At 35.5% G+C, this 23,546-nt stretch overlaps 1 protein-coding gene across 1 annotated transcript in view; it reads left to right on the top strand.

Annotated features, from left to right (window-relative positions):
• PIGK (phosphatidylinositol glycan anchor biosynthesis class K) overlaps nt 1-23,546 on the top strand; it is a 127,717-nt gene that overhangs the window by 73,481 nt on the left and 30,690 nt on the right. The window contains exon 10 of the mRNA XM_045477900.1: nt 8,048-8,132. Within this exon, the coding sequence (XP_045333856.1) occupies nt 8,048-8,132 (85 nt within the window). The remainder of the gene's footprint in view (nt 1-8,047; nt 8,133-23,546) is intronic.

The raw sequence follows: 23,546 nt of genomic DNA, 5'->3' as shown, positions 1-23,546 counted from the left end.
ACAGTAGCCAAAGTATTGAAAGATCCCAAATGTCCATCAATGGATGAATGGATAAAGAAGAAGTGGTATATATATATACAATGGAGTATTACTCAGCAATCAAAAAGAATGAAATCTTGCCATTTGCAACTACGTGGATGGAACTGAAGGGTATTATGCTAAGCGAAATTAGTCAGAGAAAGACAAATATCATATGACTTCACTCATACAAGGACTGTAAGATACAGAACAGATGAACATAAGGGAAGGGAAGCAAGAAGAATATAAAAACAGGGGGACAAAACATAAGAGACTCTTAAATATGGAGAAAAGGGTTACTGGAGGGGTTGTGGGAGGGGGGATGGGTAAATGTATAAGAGGCATTAAGGAATCTACTCCTGAAATCATTGTTTCACTATATGCTAACTAATTTGGATGTAAATTAAAAAAAAAAAATTAAAAACCACTGAGAAAAAAAATAATGACATTAAAAAAAAAAAGTTAGATGGTTCTGTGAACTTTTGGAAAGCCTGCCCACAACTTTTGCCAGACAAGAGGTTACTTCTGAAGTCCCTCAGTGAGAACTAGAGCTTTGTTTTTAGGGATTTTGTTAAAACCACTTTTCTGAGTTGCTCAGGAGGTATTCTTTTTTTAACTGCTATGTGCACTTTTATATCATACTGCAAGTTGACAGAAAATAAGATGCATTTCAACAGTTGGGCCATAATTTAATGTAACCTTAGTTTTCTTAGGAATTAAGTTTCTGTTCTCTACTTCACATTATGTTTCTTTCCTCTGCTTCATCTTCCTTGTGCCTCTTCAAAGTTTTTAGTTTGATAATTTAGTTTGATAATTACAAGAACGGTGATGCTGCAAACTTGGGAGGGGATTTCATTTCAAGGAAATGATACATTAGATTATTGTCTCATTGTATAACCTGTCTTCACGAAATAATCTTCATTGACTCTTGGGACCTTTCTGGAGTTGTAATAGCATTTCATGTTTGTCTCTATTGACCAATACATTTGAGTTCTTTTCTCCCTCAGAGTATCTCAAGGGAGATGTATGTTCAAGAATGTTCAAGATGTATGTTCAAGTATGTTCAAGAATGTCATAGTGCCCCAGGTTTGTCAGGTATATCTTGCACAACAATATGTGCTGTCAGTGATATGAATGCTTCAGCATTTTTAAAAATACAGTTTAGGGGGCACCTGGGTGGCTCGGTTGAGCATCCGACTCTTGATCTCAGCTCATGTCATGATCCCACGGTTCATGAAATAGAGCCCTGGTCAGACTCTGCAGCTGATAGCACAGAGCCTGCTTGGGATTCTCTCTCCCCATCTCTCTCTTCCCCTCTGTCTCTGCCCCTCTCCCCACTCTCAAAAATAAATAAACATTTAAAAAAAATACAGTTAGAAGTGGAATTTTTTTCATCCTTTTTAAAAGACAATATTGTGGGGCGCCTGGGTGGCGCAGTCAGTTAGGCGTCCGACTTCAGCCAGGTCACGATCTCGCGGTCCGTGAGTTCGAGCCCCGCATCAGGCTCTGGGCTGATGGCTCAGAGCCTGGAGCCTGTTTCCGATTCTGTGTCTCCCTCTCTCTCTGCCCCTCCCCCGTTCATGCTCTCTCTCTGTCCCAAAAATGAATAAACGTTGAAAAAAAAATTAAAAAAAAAAAAAAATAAAATAAATAAAAGACAATATTGTATTAGGAAATTAATTTAGTTTCACTATATACGTTTAGTTTCAAATAATTATTTTGAGATACCATGTTCAAGAGGCTATGCTAACTTGGCTAGCTTCCTGTTTTTGATGTTTTGAGAATTTCTTTGTGATTTTGGATTGCGCTAGGTGATGTGTCTTGAATTATTTTATTGATCTTAATTTTTAGTTTGTATTTGGCATAGCACAGTGTCTATGCTTTCCTTTTCTTTTTTGTCGGGTATATATCTGGTGTTTGAAAAGGTGCCTTGGTGTTCTGCTCACAGGAAGCAATGTCATTTTATACACAAATAATCTAATAAAGAATAAAGATTTCACCTGTTTCTGAATCAGATGGCTTCATAAATGGTCATAGTACGTAATTTCACAGTATTATCTCAGGAGTGCTTGGAAAACACAGATTTTTGAGGGCAGTGGGCATCAGTGACAGAGTAAAAGAACACAAGATGAAGGTTTGTAAAGACTAACTTTATAGATGTCAGAATTTTTCCAGCAGTATTTTATTCAGTTATGTAGAGGATTTGGACAGTATTTTGATTTGAGATGGTAGCAACACTGTATTGGATCTAAAACCCTTTTGTAGTATAAATAAATTCCACTTACTATTTTCTACACAGTTTAAAAAAAATAGTAAAGTAGGAGCGCCTGGGTGGCTCAGTCAGGTATGTGTCCAACTCTTGATTTCAGCTTAGGTCATGAGCTCACGGTATGTGGGATTAAGCCCCGTGTCAGGCTCTGAATTGACAGTGCGGAGTCTACTTGGAATTCTCTCTCTGCCCCTCCCCTACTCTCTCTCTCTCTCTCTCTCTCTCTCTCTCTCTCTCTCTCTCCCCCTCTCTCAAATAATTAAGCTAAAAAGAAAGAAAATAGCAAAGTAAAAAAAAAAAAAAAGAATACACAGCTTTTTCCATGCAGAAATTACTCACTTGTTAAGTTATTTAAGTAGATCTTAGTGAAGGATAGTAGAGAAATTATATCCTTTTAGGAGAGACTCAAAACATTAAAGGAATACTAGGATGGCTTTTTTTTTTTTTTTTTTTTTTTTTTTTAATTTTTTTTTTCAAGGTTTATTTATTTTTGGGACAGAGAGAGACAGAGCATGAACGGGGGAGGGGCAGAGAGAGAGGGAGACACAGAATCAGAAACAGGCTCCAGGCTCTGAGCCATCAGCCCAGAGCCTGACGCGGGGCTCGAACTCCCGGACCGCGAGATCGTGACCTGGCTGAAGTCGGACGCTTAACCGACTGCGCCACCCAGGCGCCCCTAGGATGGCTTTAAGAAAGAGACCTTACCATTTTGTTAGAGTTCCCACTTCCCTTAGGATGGCAGCCATATGTACATTGAAATTAATATTTGTAGTTTTCTTACTTTCTGAATTACACTATAAGCATGAACTACTTGATCAGAGCCCTGAGCTCAGAGGATTTGGGAGATGGGGCTTTGAAAGTGTGGATGACCTTAGGTGACAATTTGGGGAAAGCACTAATTCTGAGAGAATAGGAGATACCTCATAAGGGTGGGGGTTTGTCCTTTGGAGGATTGGTGGTGAAAGGGAAGAAAGAAGCAGCTGAAGACAAGGGTCTAAAAGAAATAAGATAATTTTTTTTAGAAAGACAAATTCTGTACCCACCACTGCCACAAAAAGTACTATTTATTCAAGAGTGTACACTTCACTGTATTCACAGAGGAGGGTGCTCTTGAACTGAGAAACCTAATAAGCTAACTTACCTCTCTTCTCAACGCAACTTGGTACTGATGATCCTGGAGAAAACAAGTACAGATAATCTTTAACAGAAAAAGAAGGCAGGGGTGCCTGGGTGGCTCTGTCGGTCAAGCGTTCGACTTCCGCTCAGTTCATGATCTCATGGTTTGTGAGTTTGAGCCACATCAGGCTCTGTGCTTACAGCTCAGAGCCTGGAGCCTGCTTCAGATTCTGTGTCTCCCTTTCTCTGCCCCTTGCCGCCCCCCCTCAAAAGTAAATAAACATTTTTAAAAAAGAAAAAAAAAGAAGCCAGGAGCTGTATAAAGTTGCTATAAGAAAACAAAATTTAAATAACACCTTTTACACACGCACACACGGGGTGGGGGTAGGGAGAGAGAATGAAAGGAAAAATAAAAGAAAATTCACAAAACAGAAGAAACCTGAAATACAACACTAGAACATGAATAGCTTATATTAAGCAAGCAATTGCATTATTGAAGAACACCATGAATCAGAGTTCCAAAACTCACAACTAAAATGTACAAACAACAGGAAGATGTATGAAACAGGAACTGATTGAACTCTGGAAAGAAACCGACAGAAGACAAAAATCATTTTAGAAATGAAAACTAAATCAGAAGGCACCCAAGTGAAGATAGAAATTACCAAAAGTTCAGTAAGAGACATAAAGAATAGAAATGAAAGAGAGTCAAGGAAATGAAACTGAAATAAGAAAGCTAAAAGGATCAGAGAGAGAGAGTGATCAAGAAAATCCAATATATTTAGTTGAAGAAGCTGAACTAGAAAAGCAAATGGAAAATGAACAGAAATAACATTTAAAATGATAATAAACTTTTCTGAAATAAAAGGAGATCTTCATTTCTATACTGAAAGATCTCCTGTGTGCCTGGGAGAATTGATCTAGAACAACTGACTTAGCTATATCCTATGGATACATGGACACATAGATATGTATTAGACCTTAGAAGTATAAAAAAAACCAAGCCTCCAAGCCAAAACATAAAAATAATTTTAAAATTTAAAATATATTAAAAATAAAACTAGGAGCACCTGGGTGGCTCCAGTCAGTTGAGGGTCCAAATCTTGATCTCAGCTGAGGTCTTGATCTCAGGATTGGGAGTTCAAGCCCTGTGTTGGGCTCTGTGCTGGGCTTGGAGCCTACTTAAAAAAAAAAATAATAAAGAAAAAATGAAAATAATTAAAATAGAAAGAAAATCAGCTTTGATATCACACTTCTAGCAACGTATAAATTAAGAAAATGATGGAGAGACATTTTTAAGAAGTTAAAAATGAGAAATAATTGTAATTTGTTGTGAAACATTAAGTAAAACACTTCTAAGTCCATAGTGATAAGTGATAACCAAGAGTTCTTGTGAATTGTGCTTGGAATGACTTTTTAAAAATGTCTTGCAGTTATTAAGAAAATTTTCAAACCTACCCTTGGTTGATGCATACTAAAGTGTTTGGATGTGAACTGTCATATCTGCAACTTACTTTCAAATGTTTCAGAAAATAATAAAACAATAACAAAAAAATATATAGAAATATGTCTGGAATTTTTCATACCAACTATTTGACATTTTTAAAAAGTCATTCAAAACAAATTGCTAGATTTCCAATATTTTTGTATCTTTTTTTTTTTTTTTTTTTAATTTTTTTTTTCAACGTTTATTTATTTTTGGGACAGAGAGAGACAGAGCATGAATGGGGGAGGTGCAGAGAGAGAGGGAGACACAGAATCGGAAACAGGCTCCAGGCTCTGAGCCATCAGCCCAGAGCCCGACGCGGGGCTCGAACTCACGGACCGCGAGATCGTGACCTGGCTGAAGTCGGACGCTTAACCGACTGCGCCACCCAGGCGCCCCTATTTTTGTATCTTTTATATTGAGAGACATTTTGTGAGTGAAATGTATTCCATCTTATATATTGTTACTTTAGATTTTTGGAATAAACAGGAACGAGTGCCTTTTTCATATTTGTATGTACTCTTAGAAGTACTGAAATGATTTAATCTTTATTCATTTGTTTCAGCAGATATTTATTGAAATTGTAGGAATCAAGGCAGTGGCACCAAACTGTATTGAGTAGTCATTGTATTCTTCCCCTCCACAGACACACAGTAAAAAAAAAAAAAAAAAACAAATACAAATATATGTCGGTTTCACTTAGAAATCTCTTTGATGATGAAGGAAAAAATTTGAGTTGAGTGATTTTATGATTGAATTGTGGTAGCTATTTATATATCCTTGCTACAAATCCTTTTTGAGATATACGATTTGCAAAAATTTTCTCCCATTCTGTAGGTTGTTTTTTCACTTTCTTGAAGCACAGAAGTTTTAAATTTTGATGATATTTGATGTATCTATTTTTCTTTTGTTGCTTGGTATGTGTTTTATATACCTAAAAATGTAGATAGGCTTTTTAAATATACATTGTGAAATTGAACATTTTAAAATAATGGGGTTTTGATAATGGACTTTTTATTTTATTTTATTATTATGTATTTTATTTTATTTTATTTTATTTTAAATTGTGGTAAAATGTGTTAGTCTGCTAAGGCTGCCATCATGCAGCACTATAGACTGGGTAGCTTAAACAACAGGAATTTATTTTCTCACAATTCTGGTGGCTAAAAGTCCAAGATCAAGGGGTTGGCAGGACTGGTTTCTTCTAAAGCCCTTTCTCCTTGAATTATAGATGGCCATGTCTTCCCTCAGTGTCTTCACTTGGTCTTTACTCGGTCTGCCTGTGTCTTAATCTCCTCTTCTTATAAGGATGTTATCACACTGGATTAAGGCCTACCCTAATGACTTCATTTAACCTTAATTACCTCTTTAAAGACCCTGTCTCCAAATCAGTCTTATCTTGAGGTACTCGTTCAACATACAAATTTTGGGAGGATACAGTTCAGCCCATAACATAAATGTGACATAAAATTTACCATTGTAATCATTTTTAACTATCCAGTTCAGTGGCTAAGTACATTAACATTATCATGTAACCATCGTCACTATCTATTTCCAGAACTTTTTCATCTTTCGATACTGAAACTACCCTTTATTTTTTTTAATCTTTACTATTATTTTTTATTTGAGAGAGAGAGAGGAGAGAGAGTGCCACGAGCAGGGGAGAGTGGGGGTGGGGGAGAAAGAGAAAGAGGGAGAGAAAGAATCTTAAGCAAGCTCCACACACAGCACGGAGCTCAGTGGAGCTCGATCCCACAACCCTGGGATCATGAGTTGAGCCAAAATCAGGAGTTGGACGCACAACCAGCTGAGCCACCAGGCATTCCTGAAACTACCCTGTAAACAATAATTCTCTGTTCTCTCCTACTTTGCCCCGGCAATCACCATTCTGCGTTTTGTCCCTATAATGCAATGTTTTAAGACAATTTTTTTTTTTATCATGAGTGAGTCTTCAAAATTCCCCCAAATTAATTACTTTTATACTTATTCTGCAAGGTATACAGATTTTTATCTAGTTACGAGGTTCTTTAAGCTCTTAAATCATAGGCAAAATTTTGTCCTTATTTATATATCTGCCTATTTTTTGGGATAGGTTCCAAATTTCTCATCATCAGATTCCTTAATGGTAGCCCTAGAGACTCAGACTAGTCTCTTTGATTATTTTTCAAGATAAATCAAGGTTAAATTTTTAAAATTCAGTTTTTAAGTCGATAAGTTGCTGTATAATTTATAGATAAAAATGGGTGAATACGTTTAGTTCCTTTTATTTTGAAATCTGATGATTTCCTATTTCAAAAAAGGGTCAATTTTTTAAAGACATTTTTTCTAATTCTCTTCACTTGGGGAGATTTTATTTTTATTTCTACTGTGCACTTTACTATTTTATACTATATTAGGTCTTATTATGTCAACTCTGCATCTCATCGTAAGTGGAGATATTAAAGAAAATATTTTTCAATATAAAATAACAGCCTCTCAGTTATTGTTGTCTTCATTTTATTCACATATTCATTCAGCAAACATTTATTGAGTATTGTAAGTAAACACTGGATATACAAGAAAGACTAAGACATGGTTTTTGTCTTCAGGGAGGTCAAAGTGTGTCTTAAACAGGTTTAAATAATTATCTTTTCAGGAAGAGTAAACAAAGGAGGGGTTGGTGGTTGGTCCAAACAGGAAACAGAATGGAGAGCATCAGAGAGGCATGGAGCTAAGGCCCACTGGCAGGTGGCCAGTAGTTGGGGATGTGGTTGACAACAACAGACCGTTACCTAGAGGAGGAGTTGCTGGACATGGAGGTTGAATGTGTTCCGAGCCAGGTTTTGAAGTCCTTTAAATACCATATTAAAAAGCACACCCTATAAATGGGAAATTCTTAAATAGTTTTAAGTCTCAGAGTAAAAGACAGAATCCAAGAATATTAGATAATGTTAACTAATCTTATTACATCGTAATTAAATGCAATTTGAATGTATTTATGGTTACATCATTTAAAAATTATCACTAGGTGGTTTTTCATAGGTTTTCATAAATACTAGTTATTTCAGAAACATTAAGTATAGATTTTTAATAGTTTTCATATTTGGCATATTTAGATATTTGCCATATTTAAAAATAGTATTTACCTTAGTCATGTGTTTCCTAACTCCTTTTTTCAGATATAAGAAAGAGTGGATGGATGAGGAACTAATGGAACCTCTGAAATATGCTGAACAACTTCCTGTAGCTCAGATAATACACCAGGTTTGCTTTCCATTTTATTCTTTTGAAAGAAACAAGATTTTTAATCTTTGAAAAGTAATTGCGTTTGTTAGGTTTTTCAGAATCAATGTGCTATAGCTGAAAGGCATTCCAGGCCATCTATCCCTATTTGGACTCCACCTGTTACAGTTGAAAGTCTCATTCAAAGCACAATATTAAAAGGCTACTTGCTGTGTATAGTGGAATTCTTATATAAAATACAGGGTAAAATCAGAATTATCTTTTGTTCGTTACTTAACAACAAGACTTAATTTCAGAGAACTTTCATTTGAACCATTGTGTATAGTTCTTGTTAGTGACAAGGAGAAAGAGCTGAAAAATTGTCATTTGGTGTAATTTTTTTGAGTAGCTAAAATAAGAAAACAGTCTTTCCTTACTTCCTTCACCCTACCCCATTATCAGCTCTTGTAAAGTGTAATTCTAAATGTCATGTGGGCAGGTTTTTTTTTTTTTTTTTTATCCCCAATTATAATGACTCTATCATCCCTTCTGCATAACTATAATCTTAGAGAAGGCAGTGTGGTAGGTATTTAAACTAAGATTTTGTAGTGTGATTTTGATAGCATATGAAGTCTGGCTCTGCCCTGGACAGATCCTAATTTTAAATGGTCTGTTGACAAGAGACAAGAGGCATGGCCTTGAGAACTACCTGATTTTTCAGAATCTATAGATTAAAAGCCCTTAAAAATCGGAATGTGTCAGAATTTTAGTGTCTGTTCATTATTATTATGAGCCTTTCCATATGTCTTTGTTAACCAAAAGAATTGTCACTTAGCTAATTTGGTTTGATGAGAAGAAGTACTGGTTTGAACTTATTAAAAGAAATAGGCTTTTACTTTTAAATGATGACTATAGAGATCTTTTCATTGACATCAAAATTTAATATTAAATTCTATGAGATATTACAAAAAAAAAACAAACAAAAATTTGCTGCCTTGGGAAGCCTATCTGTGTTTGGTAATCAGGTCCAGTTTATATGTCAGGAATTCCCTAGTGTTGTCAGAGCTTAAATGACCTAACAGCCTGCAAATGTCACATTTAAAATTCTGTCTTCATGCCTGACTCTCAGCATAAATGAATTAAACAGCAGAGCAGGCAGCAAGTCAATATGTTCTTAACAGTAAGAGTGAGCAATGAAACAGTTTGTGGTTTGTTCAGAATAGGTAAATAGAATCTGCCCAGAGCAGTTCACCTGGAATAAAATCTGAAACAGGAAACAAGAATTAACCTTTAGGATGGTTGACCAGATGAAATGTCAGTCATATTTTTATAGCATGAATGAACCAGTAAACTATGCTTTATGTAACAGCTGCATTTTGCTATTATACACTGTATGAATTCAAAGATGAAAATTTCTGACCCTGGTGAAAATTTTTATTGTGATATTTTTGGCAATATAAGAAGTTATATTAACTTTAACACTGAATTGTAAACATTATTATAGAGTACCTGAAGTTATAAAATTTAAATTTTGAAGAAATTTGCATGATAAGTTTTTTTTTTTTTAATTTTTATTGAATAAGATTAATTGTGTTCTCAAGGGGTAATCAGGAATGGACACTGTTAAACCAGGCTCTTACTTATTCTTCTTGTTATTTCCTTTTATTGACAGTACTACAATTGTAGGACTGTTACCATTATGTGTCCAAGCAATCTTTAAGAAATATATGAATTCTGTTGCTAGCAGTTCACTACAGGTGAATTATTTGAAAGCAGTTTCTTTCCTGTAAGAGAATAGTAATACATGTGATAATTAGGTTCACCCAGTCCCTCAAAAGCTTTTTAATCAGTACTATATCCAAATTATGGCATAATTGTTGTATATGTGTAACCTCTACTCTTAACTCTTCTTATACGATAAGTAACTATTTTCCTCTAATCTTGAATCATGCTTAATTTATGCCTGTTTTGGAGCATGTGCCATTTCTGTTTGAAATAACATGCTTTATTCACATGCCTTTCATTCTTATTTGAGATCTCTTATTTCAGGACACTCTTGATTTCTTGATATTCCTTTCAGCATCTTACCTTGTGCCATGTATGCATTTACCTGAATGGCCAGATATGTATTTTTAATGGTTCACTGAGAGCCAGCAGCACCTCTTTTCCTTACTGCCAAGACATGAGAAGCCAGAGCCTCTCACAAGTAGTGTAGTTTAGAAGCTGTAGGAGAGGAGGAGCAGGGACAGGGACTGTAATATGAGGAGCAACGTGAGAAGTGGAAGAGAGAGTAATGGGTCTCAGTATTCTGAGTAATTTCTTGTGTACGTTACTTAAATAACATTTTACAGTCAGGAGCTAAGTAAGATTCTCAGTGATGCCATTTTATACTGCCAAATAATTTCCATTTTTTAAGGGTCCTAGCAAATATAATAGTACATCTAGGTAACACAGAGATTCAAGTTATAAACAATAGAATTAATAAAAGAATCTGGCAAGTGGGGCGCCTGGGTGGCGCAGTCGGTTAAGCGTCCGACTTCAGCCGGGTCACGATCTCGCAGTCCGGGAGTTCGAGCCCCGCGTCAGGCTCTGGGCTGATGGCTCAGAGCCTGGAGCCTGTTTCCGATTCTGTGTCTCCCTGTCTCTCTGCCCCTCCCCCGTTCATGCTCTGTCTCTCTCTGTCCCAAAAATAAATAAACGTTGAAAAAAAAAAATTAAAAAAAAAAAAAAAAAAAGAATCTGGCAAGATAGCCAGATATAAGATAAGTAAAACGGATAGCTTCTCTGTATTTACAGTAAGCACAAAGAATGGAAATGGAAAAAAATTTCTTTCACAACAGTGAGAAAGAACTATAAAATACTTAGGGGGTACCTGGGTGGCTAAATCGGTTAAGCATCTGACTTAGGCTCAGGTCATGATCTCATGGTTAGTGAGTTCGAGCCCAGCGTTGGTCTCTTTGCTGACAGCTCAGAGCCTGGAGCCTGCTTTGGATTCTGTGTCTCCTTCTCTCCGCCCCGCCCCTGCTCACATTCTGTCTGTCCGTCTCTCTCTCTCTGAAAAGTAAACATGAAAAAAAATTTTTAAATAAAATTTAATTAAAATACTTAGGAATAAATTTAACAAGTAAAGCACAGGACCTGTATAATAAGAAATATAGAAACACACCATGCTTCATAAACAGAAAGGCATACCAGTACTTGGTGGGTGCAGGGAACTTAATGCCATAAAAGTAAAATTTCTTCCAAATTAGCAATCCTAATTAAAATGGAGGCAAAATGACTTTTTTAATGTTAAGAAAAAATTGACCACATAGTTCATGTGGAAGAACAAATGTCTAATAGTAGCTAAAAGGGAGATAGCCTTACCAGAACACAGCCACTTGAATTAGACACACATGGTATGGACAAAGGAATAGACAAATGGATTAGTGGAATACAATGGTGGAGTGTCTTTCAAACTTCATTCATTACAATTCACAATAAGAAATGCATTTTACATGCATTATGACCCTTGATGTATGTGTTTATATGTTTGTGTTAGAAATAAAAATTTCATGATATATTTACCCTCATTATATATGATGCATACTGATATTTTGTTGTTCTATTTTATATTTTTAAAAGTCCAAATAAAGCCTACTAAGTTGATTTTAAAAGCAGCAAGTAGTCCTGACATGTGATTTGAAAGATATTAAAATAGATAATCCAAAGAAAAAATTCATTTTATTTCGTTATGTAATATATGATTAAGACGATATATCATTTCAGTAGAAAACTGCTTAAATTTCTAATTCATACTGTATATGATGTAAGTTTTCTATAGATTAAAGACTTAGAGTAAAATAAATAAAAATTTTAGAAGAAAATCTAGGCAACTGCATTTTAATCTGGAAGTAAGGTAGAATGTTTTAGTGAACACAAAACCCAAAAGATATGTTCAGCTCCATAAAAATAGAATATTGTGTACAACACAAAATACCACAACATTAAAAGACTAATGTTAGAATCAAGACAAAATGTTTACAAAGAAGACAAAAGTAAATTAGTTAATATCCAAAATATACACAAGACTCTTAGAAGTTTATAAAAGCAAACAAAACAACTCAGTAGACAAAAAAGACAAAAGAGATGAAAAGCAATTCAGAGAAAACAAACCTAAATTACCAATGGACGAAAGGAAAGAGTCTCAAACTCAGTAAGGAAGTGCACATTACAAAGTCAGTGAAACGATTTTATGTCCTTCAAATTGGCAAAAATTAAAAAGACACTTTAGAAAAAACAGTTTGACAGTTCCTCAAAAGGTTTAAATGTAGAGTTACCATATGACCTGGTGATTCCAACCTAGGTATATAAAAACATACATCCACACAAAAACTTATACAGCAGCATTATTCATAATAGCCAATAATTTGTGGAAACAGCCCAAATGTTCATCAACTGATAAATGGATAAGTAAAATAAGTGTTTCCATACATGGAATATTATTCAGTGATAAAAGGGAATGAAGTACTGATATATGCTACAACATGGATGAACCTTGAAAGCAGTATGTTAAGTAAATGAAGCCAGTCATAGAAGACCATATATTGTATGGTGTCATTTGTATGAAACGTCAAGAATAGGCTAATTTATATAGAGAGAAAGTAGATTGATTAGTGGTTGCCTAGGACTGGAATGAGGTAGGGAAATGGGGACTCACTTCTGAATGGGTACGGGTTTCATTTTTTGGAGTGACAAAGTTGTTCTAAACTTAGTGGTAATCATTGCATAGCTCTGTAAATATACTAAAACTGTTGAATTGTACATGTTAAAAGCACAAATTTTACATTGTCTGAATTATATCTCAGTAAAGGTATTTTAAAAATTAAAAACGTCCATTTCTGGCAGAGACGCTAAGAAAAACGTATGTGTATACCTTGTTGCTAGATACCAAAATCATTTCTTTTTATAAGGTCATCTTGTAACATCTCTTCACATTAAATATATACAGTATACCCTTCAACCTAATGGTTCCACTCATGACAATGTAGCCTGTACTACTAATATATAAATAAAAGTACTAGCATATAAGAATCTCAGTACAGCAACATTTATATCAGCCTTGCATGTGGCCACAACATACTGGAAACAATGTGAATGTTCCTCAGCAGAGTTGATACAGTGTATATGATTTTTAGAAGCCACAATTTGGTAAAGCAAATATATATTTTTTCCATATTTTCTGATAATTGGATGTATTTTCATATCAACTGACCTCTTTCCTTTCCTCTTGGCTATTGATAGAAAGTTTAATCTAGTCATTCACACCTTGGATTTACTCCTTCTTCCACTCCTTCCTGGGATGATGAAATCACAGTTTAGGTAATAGGGACTAGTTGATATAGCTTCATGGCGCTGAGAGATTCAAAGTGTACCGACTGACGTATACTGGCGTCACTCCCTCTGGTAATCACTGGGGTGGTTGGTGTGCACAGCACATCTGTTAATCCTTCCTAAGGATTGTGCATGGTTGCAGAGTGCTAACAATGGTAGAGGAAGAGATCTGAATTGACAGTGGGAAAGACCAGCTCCTTATTTGTTGTCATTCCTTTTCTATCTTTTTAATCCTCTTCCCAACTTTCTTCTTCTTCTTCCTTGCCCCTGTTTCCTTCTGAGTCCTGTAAGCTAAAGTTACATACATTCTTTGCAAATGTTGGTGAAGTTTGTTAGTATTTTCATTGTTCAGTGCATTAAATGCAGCGTCTGATACATAGTAGACACTGGACAAGTATGGTGACTATTGATTATTGAATTTAAGGGTCTTGACATGCTAAGAAGCTAAATGAGTTAAGGGATCTCCAAAGGTCACTAAGAAGTAGCTTGTTGGCAGACCTATTTATGATTTTCAGGTTCTTTTCATAGCCAACAATGGTGGTATTGATTAAACATGTCTGAGTACATATGTAGATTGCAAGATTCATTGTATTAATAATTTAGGCATTCTAGTGCCCTACAACAAAATTTTAAAAGTACAAATCATAGGAAAATATAAATTGCAGGGGTGGCTCAGTGGCCCAGTTGGTTATGCGTCTGATCTCAGTTTTGGCTCAGGTCATGATCCCACAGTTTCATGAGTTAGAGCCTCACATCTGGCTCTGTGTTGGCATCAAGGAGCCTTCTTGGGATTCTCTCTCTCCCACTCTCTCTGCCCCTCCCCTGCTCACTCTGCCTAACAAAAAAAAAAAAAAAAGAGAGAGAGAGAGAACGTATAAATTGCAATTACTGATATAAGGGGCATTACTATATAGGAAACTACAACTAATCTTTTAAGGATTTATGAAGTTTGTTAGGACTTAAAAATATTATTAAGAAATAGAAAAACACACACAAAGAAAGTAGTTTGGTTAACCTTGTATGCTTATATTGATAATTTCTCTTTAAAGGTGATTATTTTTCTCTTAATTTGTTTACTAGGAAAGCAGGTATAGAACTATGTTACTGAGACAGATATGGAGAGAAATGGATTATTTTCCCATATAAATTATTTTATATTTATGTCACTAATGTTAATTTTAAAGTTGAACCACTTCAAAAATAGCCTAAATTTAAGATTAAGATTGAAATAGGTGAAATGGGTGGCCCAGTCGGTTAAGTGGCTGACTCTTGATTTCAGCTCAGGTCATATGATCTCACATTTCGTGAGTTTGAGCCCCACACTGGGCTCTGTGCTGATAGTGCGGAGCCTGCCTGGGATTCTCTCTCTGTTACTCCCCAACTTTCATGTACGCTCTCCCTCTCAGAATAAATAAATAAGCAAAAAAAAAAAAAAAAAAGATTTGAAATATATGACTATGCTATGGTACATTCATTTCACTTTAGTTTGTAAAGGTAAGTTGAATTACCACCACGTGGAGTTTAGTGAATGATAAAATAATGACAACTAGGGATTTAAAAAAAAATCAGAAAAAAAAATTAAAATTAAAATTAAAAAAAAATAATCAGACACAAAGTCTTTCCAAAAGAGAAATTTGTATGTAGTTAGGAATGTATATTAGCATAGTCTCAAATACAGATGTTACTTAAGGTTGCTTAGAAGTAAAATATTTTAGAAATGTACTGAAAAATGAAAAGGTCAATAATGAATGAATATGTGTAATTTAACTAATTATAACACTTTTTTTTAGTCTCATCTAGTTAGGCATGTGTTTTATTTTTTAAGATTGTGTGTCGAGAATCAATTTTAGTTAGCCCTGGCAGATATTAAAATATCTAGGCCTATACTGTTTAAATATACAGAATGACATTATTGCAAAAATGTAGGTGAGTCTTATGCATAGAATAAATAGTTCACCTAGCTATCCTAGAAACCTCAGTCTGTATCGAGATTATACAAATGGTAAAGGTCCCATAATAGACCAGTAGGAAATTAAAGAACTATTTAATAAATGATGCTAGGACAGTACAAACGTATTTGGGGGGCGTTAGATTCTTGCTTTATAACACATGGAAGAAGCAAATTCTAATCAGATTATAGATCAATACAAAAAATGGAAAATATCAAAATAATGAAAAAGTATACTGGTAAATATTTGTAGGTAAGGACTTTCTAAGCATGGAACATTATGAAAGAAAATTGACATATTTGACTTTGTAAAATGTAAAAGTTGTGTGCATCAAAGTGAAAAGGCAAATCTCGAGGTAGAAAAATATTTTCCTTACACAATTAACATCTTTAAATACCACTTTTACAACGTGATAAGGAAAAACACGTAACACTCCAGTAGAAAAGGAGCAAAGAACTTACATAGACAAGCCTCAACGTTGAAATAAAAATGGCTAACAAATTGACGAAAACTTGTTAATATTCATTAGTAATCTAAGAATTGTTCATTTCAAACATAAAGTACCACTTCAAATAATTTCTTATGGGGTGCCTGGGTGGCTCAGTCAGTGGTCCAACTTCGGCTCAGGTCATGATCTCACGGTTCATGAGTCGAGCCCCACATCCGGCTCTGTGCTGACAGCTCAGAGCCTGGAGCCTGCTTCAGATTCGGTGCCTCCCTCTCGCTCTGCCCCGCCCCTGCTCATGCTCTCTCTCTCTCTCTGTCTCTCTCTCTCAAAAATACAGTAAATATTTTAAAATTTTTTCTTTAATTTCTTATATTAGCAAAGACATGAAAAGTAGTAATAGTAATGATGAAGCACACGCGCTACTAGAGAGGAGTGTACATTGGCACAAATCACGAAAAATGTAGTAATTTGTACTAAAATTTATAAATATGTTTATGAGCTATGTTTAAAGAACATGGCCAGTTGAGTGTATATGTTTATTCTCCTTCCTGAAAAATCCTGATAAAAGTGACAGTAAAGACATAAAAATATATAAACTCCGAAAGACAAAGAAAATGTAAGAGGAGAGAATAGCACACAAGAAGTAGTAAAAATTGGAAGAGGAAATAGAGTTGAACAAATGGTAACCAACTTAGCAGAATGGAAGAGCTGAGCCCTCACTTCCGTCATGGGGGAGACCTGTAAGAGCAAGCCAATTTGTACTGTAGAACCGTGGGGAAGCGGGCACCAGGCATATCAAAGGTTGGGTGCAAAAAGGAACTGCCAAAGTCCTCCTCCTCTTTAGTTCCCAGAACACTGGCATTTATGCGTATATACTATCAGGTAGAAGGTGGATAATTTCTGCCTGAATATACTAGTCTAATAGAGAATGTACATTTTGACATTTGTAGGATCCCAGTTTAATAGCCAAGTCCCACTGGTTTATCCCACTGGTAGGCCCAGTGGTTGATAAGTGCTGCTGATGCATGATTGGTGTTTTATTTTTTCACTCTAACTATGAATATACAACTAAGAATTATCAGACTTTTAAAGAATATCCTTATTTTGAAAGACAAAAATCAAAATAAGCAAACAGAAAAGAATATTTAATCACCACCACCACCACTTTAGAAAAAAATGAGAAGACATTTTATTTATGAAACAGGATACTATATAGAAAAGGAATATTCGGAAAACAAAGAAGAGCTCTTGGAAATTAAAACTATGAGAGTAGGGGCACCTGGGTGGCTCAGTTGGTTGAGCATCTGACTCTTGATTTTGGCTCAGGTTTTGATCTCACATTTGTGAACCCTGCATTCGGCTCTGCACTAGGTGTGGAGCATGCTTAACATTCTCTCTCCACCTACCACTTGTGCTCTCTCTCTCTCTCTCTCTCATCTTAAAAACAAAAACAAGGGGCGCCTGGGTGGCGCAGTCGGTTAAGCGTCCGACTTCAGCCAGGTCACGATCTCGCGGTCCGGGAGTTCGAGCCCCGCGTCAGGCTCTGGGCTGATGGCTCAGAGCCTGGAGCCTGTTTCCGATTCTGTGTCTCCCTCTCTCTCTGCCCCTCCCCCGTTCATGCTCTGTCTCTCTCTGTCCCAAAAATAAAATAAACGTTGAAAAAAAAAAAATTAAAAAAAAAAAAAAAACAAAAACAAGAACAAAAACAAAACCAACTATGAGAGTAGAAATAAAAATTTCAACAGAAAGTTTTGAGGGCAAAATTAAGGAAATCTCTCAAAAGGTAGGATAAAGAGACAAAAGGAAAAGTGAAGAAAAAGGGTAAGAAAATTGGAGGAATAACTGTTGGCATACAATTCTATATGAGTCTCTCATATTTCTGCACATCTAGTGAGCAGAGACACTTAGAAAGCTTTTTTTTTTTTAATTTTTTTTTTAACGTTTATTTATTTTTGAGACAGAGAGAGACAGAGCATGAACGGGAAGGGTCAGAGAGAGAGGGAGACACAGAATCTGAAACAGGCTCCAGGCTCTGAGCGGTCAGCACAGAGCCCGACGCGGGGCTCAAACTCACGGACTGTGAGATCATGACCTGAGCCGAAGTTGACACTTAACCGACTGAGCCACCCAGGCGCCCCAGAAGCTTTTTGTTCTAGACTATCTTGTCAAAGGTGTTTGTATAATGAACAGTCTTGGAAGACAAATAGTGACTGTCTCAGGAGCAAAGGGCAGATTTGTTTACAGTAAAATAAGGATAAGGTCTCCCTCTAGGGCAAAGTTTGGTCAGATGTGTTGCAGCTTCTTGTAAAAAATTTAGAATTTTCAAATCTGAGGATTTCCTAATCTGTTACATAAACTTATTATGTGCATAGCATCTGCCTAGGCCTGCAACTGCATTGTCCCCCATGGGACTTGGGAGGCAAGGAGAACTGGCAGAAACATGAAGAAGCTCATGCTGCCATGAGTAATAAAGTCCTTTATCTCTGACCCAAGAGTCTCATGTCTTCTGCCAGTATCCATGAAACTCTTCTAGGCCCACCTGTTACCATGGAAGCAGGGTAAAACTTCATACCCTTTATGGTTTTAGGCAATAATTAGTAAAATCCAATGTCTGACTAATAAAAGTACTAGAAAAGCAGGACAGAAAAAATAGAGGGGAGGATATATTAAGAAATAATAGAAGAAAACTTTTCCAGAACTCAGTGTTTTACCAAGTGATCAATACTGTGAAACAAACAGACCTCATTCCAAGGAACATCATTTTTAAATTTCAAAACAGTAAAAAACAAAAAGGAGTAAACAGAGTAAAACAGTAAAAAACAAAAACTTCCAGAATGGGAGGTGGGAAAAGGCCGTGATCAAAAGAACAATAATCAGTGTCATCATCACACTTCTCAATAGCAACACTTAAAACAAGAAAGCAGTGGAGTGATATCTTCAAATTATGTGAGAAAATATTTCCAATTCAAGATTCTATTCATTGCTAAGTTATCCCTTCAGATACCATGGTATAGGAAAGATAGTCAAAGTTTCAAAAAAATTTTTTTTTCATCCTTTCTCAAGAAGTTACTGGATGATTTATTGAATGAAGGGATAAGCCAAAAAACCTGAAAACATACCATCCAAGACACAAGAGATTGACTCATCAACATGAGATAGTCATAAAACTCCCAGATTAATGATGGTGAAAGGTAATCTCTGGTGACAGCCATATAGAATAGAAGCCATATTCTTTAAATAACAGACTATTCAATTATATGTCTCAGGAAAACTGGCAGAGAAAGAGTATGAACTAGAGCAGGATGGTGTAGTGCTCCAAGATGATTGTCCGTGGGACCAGTAGAGTGATGATAAAATATCTGATGTGTTTAGCCATACTAAGAGAAGGTTTAGTAATATCTTAAGAGTATAAGCTACACAGAAAATTAAGCCAACAGGGAGTTGAAGTAACTATTAACTTCAGGGGGAAAAAATTGTATATAAAAAAATCAGAATGTATTTTTTGGCTGAACTCAAACAATAGTTGCATAGTTATAATAATGCAACAGTTGACTCTTTTACCAGAAATTTTAACATAAAGATATAGGGAAGATAGGAAGAAGAGAACTGGTGTGGGAAGGGAAGAACAGGGAGCATGATGATGTCAAGGAACAGATTTATCTTGCATAGGAAATCAGGAGATACAATGTGTAGGATTGTAAAACAAAATAGTGATATAAGCATATTTTCTAGAAATATTAGAGATAAATACCAGAAGAAGCTCTTAGATAACTACCTAAGATAACTACTTAATCTACTTAGATAACTCTAACATGATTAATTCTGAGGCAGGAGAATTGAAGGTGAAGTAGCAATGGAATTGTTATTTTTTGTTATGAAGCCCATGCTAGTTGTTAGCTTCTAGAACAATGTTTAGGCAATACTTCTCTAAATATAGAAATTTACTAAAAAGAAAAATTAAATTAAAAACAACAAAGAAAAGTCAATGGAATCCTAAGTAGTTTCTTTGAAAAGATAAAATTGCTAATAGCTAGCCTGAACAAGAAAATAGAGAAGTACCAAATCAAGAATTAAAGAGGGAACATCACTACAACCCCTTTAGAAATAAAAAAGATAGGGGTGCCTAGGTGGCTCAGTCGGTTGAGCATCCAACTCTTGATTTTGCCTCAGGTCATGATCCCAGAGTCGTGGGATCAAGCCCCACATTGGGCTCCACGCTGAGCGTGATTCTCTGTCTCTCTGCCCCCTTACCCTGCTCACACTGTCTCTATAAAAGAAGGAAAAGCAAACCAAACAAGCAAGAAAGGGAGTAATCAAAAAGATTATAAGTAAATTTTATGAAGATCTTTATCCCAGCAAATTAGTTGATTACAGTGAAATGGACGAATTCCTAGAAAAAATACAAATATTAAAAAGTGACCCAAAAAGAAACAGAAAAGCTGAATAGACCTTTATCAAGTCAAGTAAGAGAATTTGTAAATTAAAATCTTATCACAAAGAAAAGTCTAGACCCTGATGGTGCCAGTGGTGAATTCTATCAAACATTTACATAAGAAATAATACACAATCTCAGAAAATTGAGGAGAGGGGAATGCTTCCCATCTCATTTTATGAGACCAGTATACCCAGATATCAAAGACATCACAAGAGAAGAAAACCACAGATCATGCGGGATATCCCTCATGAACATAGACACAAAAACTGTAACAAAGTATTAGCACAGAAACAAGAGACAACTTGTATAACAAGATCAAGCAGCTAGTCTATGGTAAAGCCAGTATTTAAACCTGGACATTCTAGCACGGGAGCTTGTATTCTTATGTACACTTGACTACATTGTGCTATGAAAGTAACAAAGATATGGTGTGAATGCAGTAAATGCTGACTAATTTAAACCTCCAATGAGTCTGTTCTTGGTCCTAATGATTATTGTCCCCTTTTGTGAAATTAAATTTATCTTATATTTCAACCTGTTTCTATATTAGACAAGTTGTGTGTGTGTGTGTGTATGTATATGTATATATATATATGTGTGTGTATATATATATGTGTGTGTGTGTATGTGTGTGTGTGTGTATAGATACACATATATATGTGTATATATATGTATGTGTGTGTGTGTGTATACATACATGCATGATTTAAACATTTTGATTAGAGACCTTTCAGTAGATGCTTTCCTGGGATTTAGATATTTAAGATATGGGAGAGATTCAATTCTGGGACACAACAACATGAAACAGTTTTATCTTCTTCATTATTTCAAGACCCTCCATCTAAGGCAAAGGTTCTGTGTAAACAAAGGTCCAAACCCATGTATGTTTTTAAAAACTTCAACTTACTCAAATGTTATGTATCAGTGAATACTTTGCTTTAACAGAGGTATATTACCCACTGTTCCCCGCCCCCCACTGTGTTCTTGTCCACATTCCAGGGTTTCTCTGGGTCCCCCTATTTCAATTATAAGGCTTCTTGCAGTCCTTTCATATTTTTAAAGATTAGTAGATTGCAAGATCTCTATTTGTTAATACATCTCTGCACAGTATACATGATGATGGTACATTTTAACCTTACTGGTCTCTTTCATTCAGACAGCTGCTCAAAAAATTACTGTAGAGCTCTGTATCCATTAAAGGTTAAGTTTACTAGAGGCGAAGTACTAGAGAGTGGCCTGTCAGGTCCTAGGTTTTTTTTGCTTTTTTGTTCTTTAATTTTAATTTTTTTTCTTTTTAGAAAGAGAGCGAGACAGAGAAACAGTACGAGTGGGAGAGGGGCAGAGAGGGAGACACAGAATCTGAAGCAGGCTCCAGGCTCTGAGCTGTAAGCACAGAGCCCAATGCGGGGCTCAAACTCATGAACCATGAGATAGTGACCTGAGTTGAAGTCGGATGCTTAACTGACTGAGCCAGCCAGGTGCCCCTGGTGGATCCTAGTTTAAAACTTAGAAGGTTATCTTGCAAATGTTTCATCTGTGCTTTGTTAATTACTTTTTAATCCTAGATAAATTTTTTTCCAGTATAACCAGTCTGTATAGTGTCCTGGTATGTCCATTGTTTCTCATTATGCAGGACTGGTCTGGGCATCACAGAATATTTGGCATTCCTGGTGCTTCTAAGCACTTCTCAGTTATTATGATACCAAGCAACACTCTTACCTTTTCTGAACAGTCTCCCCTCTCATGGAGGGCAAGACCTCAGGTTGAGGACCACTGCAGGTAATTATTTGCAGTGTATGCCCATAGAACGTTTATTTGTCTCATGTCATCTCTTAATCTTATACTTGTGATATTTCAAAATATGTGTAATTAGAATCTCTGCTCACTTTTCTAAATTCTGAGATGTCTTAGACTCTGAAATTCTAGCTTCTGTCACGACATGACATGGAGTTGGATCATTTTTCAGTTCTGTCCTCATTTATGATAACTCTTCTTCATTGTGTTTTACTGTAGCTATTTTGGCATTTTAATGTTTTTCTATTCCAATAATACCTACCTCATTATAGGTAAACTTTACTAAAGGTTGACTGAAATGTCTATCAAATAGAAAATCTGACACTTTTTTTAGAAATGTGCCTATTGAATTATCGATATCTAGAAACTCATGAAAAGGTTGCTGATTCCTTATCACTCTCACTGCCTAGGGACTGGCTAACATTGCTTTAAAATCTTACAGAGCTTCCCCTAATCATTGCAAATTTAAAACAGAAGTCTAATGTAAAATAATATACTGTTCATTTATTTTTATTCAAATTATAAGGCAAGTAATAAAAATTAAACTACTTGAAGGTCATATGCTGTTCTTTTAATATCAACTGGGATATGATTTTAAATTCATATAAATTAACCTCTGCTATCATATTATAACTTACGACAGTCACTTCCAAAATGTCACTTTTCAAGGGAGAAATGAAATAGTAAAGCTGTTTGAAAATAGTGATCAATATTTCAGTACTGATATTTTATCAACTTTACGTAAGTTTGAAAACTTTTGCGCATTTATAAACTTGTCACCATAGTTTCTGATATATTAAATGTCTATATTAGAAATGAAAAATATGAGGGGCACCTGGCTGGCTCAGTCACAGGAGCATGTGACTTGATCTCAGGGTCATGAGTTTGAGCCCCACGTTGGGTGTAGAGGTTACTTAAATAAGTATTAAAAAAAAAAGGAATTAAAAAATGTGAGCTTCATTAGTAAGTATTCCAAAGTAAAAAACCAAACAGATACCATTTTTCACCAAATTCGTAAAAATTTTTAAAATGAGAATAGTTGATATTGGTGAAGAGGCAGTGCAATGGTCATGCTCATAAATTGCAGATGGGAATGTTAGTTAATATAGCCTTTGTGGACAATAGTTTGTTAGTGTATGTATTTATAAATAATAATAGCAGTTCTACCTCTAGGATTTTATTCCAGAAGAAGGAATTAGATTAGGACAGATTTATGTTTAAAGCTGTTACGTTTGCTACAGCAATTCTTAGGAAACAACATAATGTAATAGACTGAACTAGAATTGAATCCAAGCTCCACCATTTAATAACTGCCCAGTCTTGGGCAAGTCTTTTAATCGTTCTTTTGCAAATCATCCTTTGAAATATGATGATACTGATGACAATGACAACAATAACAACAGTGAAGACAACAGACAACTTCATGTGGATAAAATGCTGCTGAATATGTCTAGTTA

The sequence above is a fragment of the Leopardus geoffroyi genome, chromosome C1 (assembly GCF_018350155.1).
Source record: "Leopardus geoffroyi isolate Oge1 chromosome C1, O.geoffroyi_Oge1_pat1.0, whole genome shotgun sequence".
Lineage (NCBI taxonomy): Eukaryota > Metazoa > Chordata > Mammalia > Carnivora > Felidae > Leopardus > Leopardus geoffroyi.
This window is presented reverse-complemented; position numbering and strand designations above follow the sequence as displayed.